This window comes from Notothenia coriiceps, unplaced genomic scaffold, assembly GCF_000735185.1.
Source record: "Notothenia coriiceps isolate Sejong01 unplaced genomic scaffold, NC01 NC01_scaffold00005786, whole genome shotgun sequence".
Classification (NCBI taxonomy): Eukaryota; Metazoa; Chordata; class Actinopteri; order Perciformes; family Nototheniidae; genus Notothenia; species Notothenia coriiceps.
In genome coordinates this window covers 148,265-155,462 of record NW_011338487.1, presented here as the reverse complement: position 1 = coordinate 155,462, position 7,198 = coordinate 148,265, and the positions used below count along the sequence as shown (strand labels likewise).

Sequence of the window (7,198 nt, the reverse complement as noted above, 5' to 3'; positions counted from 1 at the left end):
CTCTCCCTGAGGTTTTCTCCCTATTTTTCCCCCTTGTGGGTTTCTCCGGAAGTATTTCCTTGTACGATGTGAGGGTCTAAGGACAGAGGGTGTTGTATTGTCATACTGATATTCTGTACAAACTGTGAAGTCCACTGAGACAAATGTAACATTTGTGATATTGGCCTGTATAAATAAACATTGATTGAATGTTATTTTTTAATAAAATGTGATTTTTTTCAACAACTCATTTGTATTTCTTCATTTACTGTATTTCTGTAAACTCAAGCAGAAACCTCTATGTACAGAGCATAGCCCATAAAAGATGAAAGTGCTTTAGTTGGGTGGTCAAACAATCTATATTATGAATAAAGTGTGTTATATTTGGTGCTAAAGTTTGCATTTGGCAAGTGTTTATGTAGTTTTGAGTGTAGTTCGAGCGATACAATTACTAACAAAGAATTGCTAACAAAGCACTTATATACTAATAAGGGACTGGCTTATCTAAAGCCAGTTGAGTAGCACTTGAAATGTTTTGGCTCTATGAAACCTGATGTACTTATATGATTCTGTTTTCTTCAAGGTTGTATTTTCCTGGTCGAATGCACTTATTGTAAGTAGCTTTGGATAAAAGCGTCAGCTAAATGCAATGTAATGTAATACCATGGTTACATTGGACACATATCAATCAGCCTCTGCGGAAAAATTCCAGCTCCACCATCTTCACTATAACAAGATAATACATTTCAATAGTTACATAAATCTTAATTCTGACAACCAACGAAACATGTTTCATAGATTAAATAAACGTAAATTTTTTTCTAGCCATTATGACACAATTCATTGTGCCGGAAAACATATTTGAAGTCGATCAAGTTTGTTTAACCACTGTAGCTCGACTCACCTGTCTGCCATCCTGACCCACGTTGGTCTGGCCTCTCACCACTGTCCTGATGTTGTCATCCAGGCGCCTATCAAATGTGACACAAAGGGCACTCCAGTCAGTTTGAGGGTAAAATAATGACCAAAAACAAGAAATGTGCCATCAAGTCAATGAAATGAACTCACCGGATCTTCAGACGAATCTTGTTTACCACGTCATCAATATTAGCCAATGACTGATGGGAAATACAAACACAGGTAATCAGCTGTTGAACCTGTATTATACCTCTGTACTTAAATACACACGTTGTAGCATTTACTGCATGTGTGCCTATGGGACAGTTCACGACCAAAGTACAATTCCTGCATGAAACTACTAAACAAAAAGGTTTATAGATCAACTTGACTTAATGGGTCATGATTTCTGATGACACATTGCAGCAGATTTTTTCAAATGTATATTTTTGCACTTTGAAAACCATAAGCCGAGTACCATCTAGTTCCATTATATTTGCGAGTCACTAGGCAGACATCTTCTTGGCCATTACCTCCAACACGGTTACTACTACCAAAACAGTCTAGATTGAGAAATACTACTACAGGTGAGAGGAAACATATGTGTTTTTGATTTTGACGTAAACTGTCCCTTTAAAAAAGCTAATCATTTTGCTTCAGGGTATACAAATCTATTTAACTAGCCATTTCAACTGCAGCACAGGTTTACACCTTACCTGATGAAATAGTACACATAGAATCCATTTAGGTGAAAAATAATTCATGCATATTTACACTAGGGGCTCTTCCATGTATACGATGGGCACAAACTATAGGGTAACAGCGACCCCTCATGGAAATGGAGTATATACACAGACACTTTATTAAGTATACCGTCCAAAAGTGCAATACATAAAGATTCACAACATACTCACATACTCATTACAGATGATATTTTTTCAACAACTGCCATAGCAAGTGACATCTAGATTAATGTAGAGTTGTATTTTTATTACACTGGACAAGTTGTACACGATTTTGTTCAGTGATTTTTTCAATCGTATATGGTTACTCTTATGAAAATTCACAAGTTTATGAATTGAAAGGTCTCCTACCATTGCAGTGGATAAGAAGAGCACACCTATTTTTATTATTAAACAAGTTTATATAATAAAGAAAACCAGCATATTTGTATAGTTCTTAAGGTTTATTCAAATAAAAGTGTGAGAAACAATATATGACTTTAAACTGCGCTTATGAAGTCATTACAAATAATTACAAATATATATATTTCCAAATATATAATAGAGTCACTGGGTCACATGACATTGAAGCTTTTGAACAAATCAAGACTTTTCAATACAACAACTGCAGAATGTTCATAAAATGTTTTCATAGAAAATAAAAGAAACACTTCAATCCAACAGGAAGAGGTGTGTCTGAACGGTCCGGTGTAGACAACATTGCTGGCATGAATTTGGAGTCACACATATGAAAGCTATTGAAATAAACAGAAATTATCTTTTGATTAAATGTTTTTGTTAAGTAAATTAATGACAGATCAGCAATTAAAAAAGTTGTGAAAAACAAGACCCTTTTTAATATATGTATCAGCATAATTTCCGCTAATATGAGTATTAAGGTATTGCAACTAAGATTGATTTGGTGTAATAAATGTATTGACAGCCCCTGAGTGAGGGCTCAAGAGTTCGTCCTCTGACAGCTGACAGTCTGTGAAACTGAGAATATTAGTATTTCTATCAGTATGTTGAATTTCCAACCTAAAACTAATTCCACAACAGTATAACCAAAGACAAACATTATCAACCCACTAATGACAAATATAGCTTTTGACTGCCCCCCAATCAAATGGATATCAGTAGCATAACAGTCTTTATCACTTCAGTGTACCCATGCATGTATAAAGTGTACCTGCTCGGTGGGGAATAGGGTGTTGATGTATTCCACAGCATTGAAGTCTGCTCTGTCCAGTGGGTCCTGGCTGGGGAAAACCTAGTACACAAAACACACATTACGTCCAGTAAGTACGCTACTGACAACGTTTCACTAAATATTTGATGGAGTAATTTGGCATACTTCAACATGCAAACCGGTTTTGGCTTGTCACTGAAAGCATACACTGACAAGTTGATAAATGGGACGTATGTAATTACAATGACATTTTACGATGTATTTGCCTTTTAATCTCGTGTTATTAAACAACCTGACGATGTTTTGGAACCCAAGGTGTTTCGGCTAGCTGTGACAGCACGGTAACGTTGAGCTAGCCTGCTAACAGGCTGGTTTATAGGCATGAGCAGCAACACTGTTTAAAAGTTGCTATAGTAACCGAAGGTCAAACGGCTACCTGTTCAATGGCTAGTTGCACCTCTGGGGTGAGATGCAGAATAGCCTCCAAATCCTCAGCCAATTCAAATTCTTCTTCCTCCATCATTGTCAAAACAACTCCTGAAAGAAAATCTCCGGCATACCACTTCCTGGTGAGGAGGCTTTTGGGATACTCGATGACGTAGAAAACGGTGCTTTCATGGCTGTCGGAAATCAGAGCTACACTTGAACGTCTCCTTTTAGTTACACGTTACACACCTTGCGCTTTCTCTTTCTTTTTTTTCTCTTTTATTTATTTAAGAACATATTTATTTTGTATACAAAACAGTTGACATCAGGGGTAGTCATATAAACGAATACAAAACATAAATAAAATAAACACAATTAGTTTTGATTGCCATTGTATTTATATTGACTTTAATAGTGCTAATGTTTTAATTATTGGTAAAAAAGTTCAAAATTAGGTTTAAATTCAGCCCATTTATTTTTATGAATATGACATTTCTTTGCTTCCTTTTTCTCCCTTTTCTCTTTCTTCCCAAGCATTTGGTTCACATGTATTCTTCTTCTTGAAACTACTAATGACTTGTCCAACAAAAGTGTTGACTACAACAAATATTATTTTTTGTCTCTGCCTCTATGATAAGTGTTTGGTTTGCAAGATCTCACAAGTAGATGGACTAGAACGTGAAAGAGTGATGAGTAACATGTATTTCTAATAATGTTTATGTGCATTTTGTCCTGACATTAAAAGCACATAACAGTGGCTTACTGTGTTTCTATTATTAGTTCTACACATTTGCCAAATTAATGAATTAAGACAATAGATGTTGAAGGTTAAGAGAGCCGGAGTCTAAGTGTGTGTACAGGGACGTAAGGGCAGTAGCCTTTGTTTCTTCATGGAAAACAATTCTTATCACCAATACAGGCATTAATCAGAATAAGGAGATGATCCATGGTCCCAGGGAATTCAATTAAAAGTAATAACTTTAAAAAAAATGTTGCATCTCCTTGGCTTTCCTTCCTTGACCATTTAACAAGAGGAACGTGTTACACATAGTACAGTTGAATAAACTCAACAATAGCACATTTCACTTTGAAAATGTGCCCTCATAGTTTTATTCAAATTAAATGTACACAACCGTACAACCCCTTCCTACATTGTTGACAAACACATTTCCTCTGTTCTGATGATCCTAATAGGCACTCTGGCCTTTAACATGATTCCATTTAAAGTCTGCCCTGCAGAAACAATTTGTCATGCTAAAATTGTCCCTACCACAACTACTGTTACAATAAATCGACCTATACTGCAGTAACATATTGCTGTCCTCTTTGAGCACATCACGATTTAAAGAGCAGCAGTGCCACCTGCTGTTTAAAGGTGCAGCACACTAACAGAAACACACACATGCTCCCATAAGCTCCAGCTTCTAAGCATTACACTGTTCTTTTTCTTTCAAAGGCAGGAATATAAACCCATAAGAGAGCTTTTTAGAAGTGGAAAGCAGTGGAGTGCTGAAAACGCATAAGATGATACAGCGAGTCGAGGACATGAACCACACTGTGGGGGGTGGGGGGGAGATGAGTATAAAAAAAGACAGAAAAGAGGGGAGACGGAAAATGGCTGTATCAGGTTTAACTGCATATTAAAGAGGGATGAAAATCAATAGAGTAGAGAAAAGGAGAAAAGGAGACAGGACAAACTTGTCATACAGACTAATACGTTTTTTGTAAATGTAACTATGAATCTATCACTCCTACAATTTGCAATGGCTTTTATACAATTGCTTCAATTCATGAACAAATTTGTCATTCTCTGACATTTTAAAAGATGCACTGAACTGTGAAAAAGGGACAAAAGCGTAACGCACAAGATGTAAAAGAAAAGCAATGAGATAACGCAGGCAGGAAGAGCGAAAAGATGGCTGTGGTGTAATAATATACGCGTGGTACAGAGCAGCTGTCAGACAGCCGATATAAATCTCACCCACAGAGGAAACACATCACGTTGTAGACTCACCAGGGGGTACAGCTAACACTGCAGACAAGCAGTGTGTGTTTGTGTATGCATTAGTGGCAGAGGCTTCTCGATACATTTTATGACTGTGATGTGAAAACAGGTTGTTAAATAAAGACATGGTTAGGTTAACATTAATAAGCTACACATTAACAAATGCTGCATAATTCAACTGTATAGCAAAAAGTGCTTTTGAAACTTTTTGGAGTATTGCATATTCCACTATTTTAAAGCATTCAAAATGAACTCTCACAACTGTGTAAAATACAAAATACAAGTAAGAATATATAAGAATTAGGTAGACATATTGGGAACAACTTTCATTCTGCAGTGTCCCAAAATGATTCTTGTGAGTCAGATGCTGTTTTGTATTCTTAATAATTAGATTCCTAATATTGATGCATCAATTTATATTCAGCATTTTATTGTTGAAGCTGGAGCTAAATTGATCTACTTTATAAACCGTTGGGTTGTCAGAAACATTGTGCTGATAAATGGGGTAGAAAAGAAGAAGAAACTAAATGTCTGCTTACACACATTTATTTTCATGCATTTGTAGAAGTTTCTTTTTAGTAATAATGGATCATTGTTCCCTTTTTTATAAAATATAAAGAAACAGGAAATGTAAGAGTCCTTAGTTCATTTTCACCAGTGATACAAATGCATACAGAACCAGACTGGAAAAAGATGGGCAGACAGAATGGGTAGATATCGACAGTCATGACTGCACTTAATTAGCTGGATGGTTTCTAATAGCTTATGTAAGGCATTTACTGCTAATGCCTGAGCCCACTATGATGACCTGATAGCTAACAGCTTTTTCCCTCTTTGAGAGGAAAGTGTTCAAGAAACAAGAGACTTACGGTCAGGCCAAACCAAGTGCTTCTACAAGGCAGATTAGACATTAGAGTATGTTAGAATTAAGTTATCACAAGGTTTTGGTGAAGGATTTTATGTCTTTCACGGTTGTAAGGAGTCCAAGATTTATGAGAACAGCTGTTTCAAAGTAGACTGACAATGAGACCCTTACTATGTACCTGTCAAGTTTGAAATACAAATTGGTTTCAAACAGCTTACCATCCACATACATCTACACAATTTATTTCAACATACACTGAAATAACTGAAACGTTGACCTTAATTTAATGTATTATGTCAACAAATTTCACATTAATGTATTAGGTTCTTTGAAAGCAATAATATTAAGTATTATTGCTTTCAAAGAACCTAATACAATAATGTGAAATGTTTTGACATAATACATTTAATTAAAGTCAACTTTTTCAGTTTTTTTCATCAGTGTACCTTTATGTAAAACTCCACTTACCACCACTTCCAAAGCTGTGTTGAAAGCCTTTCTCCCCAAATCAGCAGCTTTCAGCCTAATTTGCAATTGGAAAAGCTCTGAAGATTTGCAAAGTGGATGCAGCAGTCATGCAGTGTGGTCCAGGGGTTTACCTGCTCCTGGAGGAAAACAAGGACACGAGGGAAAGACTGTTACACAAGTCAAAACAACAGTGTGTTATGCATTAACAAAATACTGTAAAAGCGTGTCCACTAAATAGGCAATTTCTGTGGAAAAATTAATACAATATAGTACTTATAAAGGGATCACAAGTTTTAAACCTTGAGACCAAAATTCTCCTATGATTTTCTGCCAGCACACAATCTGTCGCCTTGAGCGAGCCCCTCAGCTTATTATTTAGTCATCTTAACTGAAGATGTTTAAAAACCGTCTCCTCAGATTGTGTTCAATCAATCAATCAATCAATGTTTATTTATATAGCCCAATATCACAAATGTTACATTTGTCTCAGTGGACTTCACAGTTTGTACAGAATATCAGTATGACAATACGACACCCTCTGTCCTTAGACCCTCTCATCGTACAAGGAAAAACTTCCGGAGAAAACCCCACAGTTTAAAGGGAAAAATGGGAGAAACCTCAGGGAGAGCAACAGAGGAGGGATCCCT

At 36.2% G+C, this 7,198-nt stretch overlaps 1 protein-coding gene across 1 annotated transcript in view; it reads right to left on the bottom strand.

Annotated features, from left to right (window-relative positions):
• Positions 1-3,365, bottom strand: part of vps53 (VPS53 subunit of GARP complex) — a 25,704-nt gene extending 22,339 nt beyond the window's left edge. Inside the window, exons 1-4 of the mRNA XM_010768516.1 lie at positions 3,224-3,365; positions 2,788-2,868; positions 1,048-1,097; positions 884-950 (exon numbers count right to left, since the gene is read on the bottom strand). Coding sequence (XP_010766818.1) covers positions 884-950; positions 1,048-1,097; positions 2,788-2,868; positions 3,224-3,310 — 285 coding nt within the window. The 5' untranslated portion in view covers positions 3,311-3,365. The remainder of the gene's footprint in view (positions 1-883; positions 951-1,047; positions 1,098-2,787; positions 2,869-3,223) is intronic.
• Positions 3,366-7,198: the final 3,833 nt, after the last annotated feature.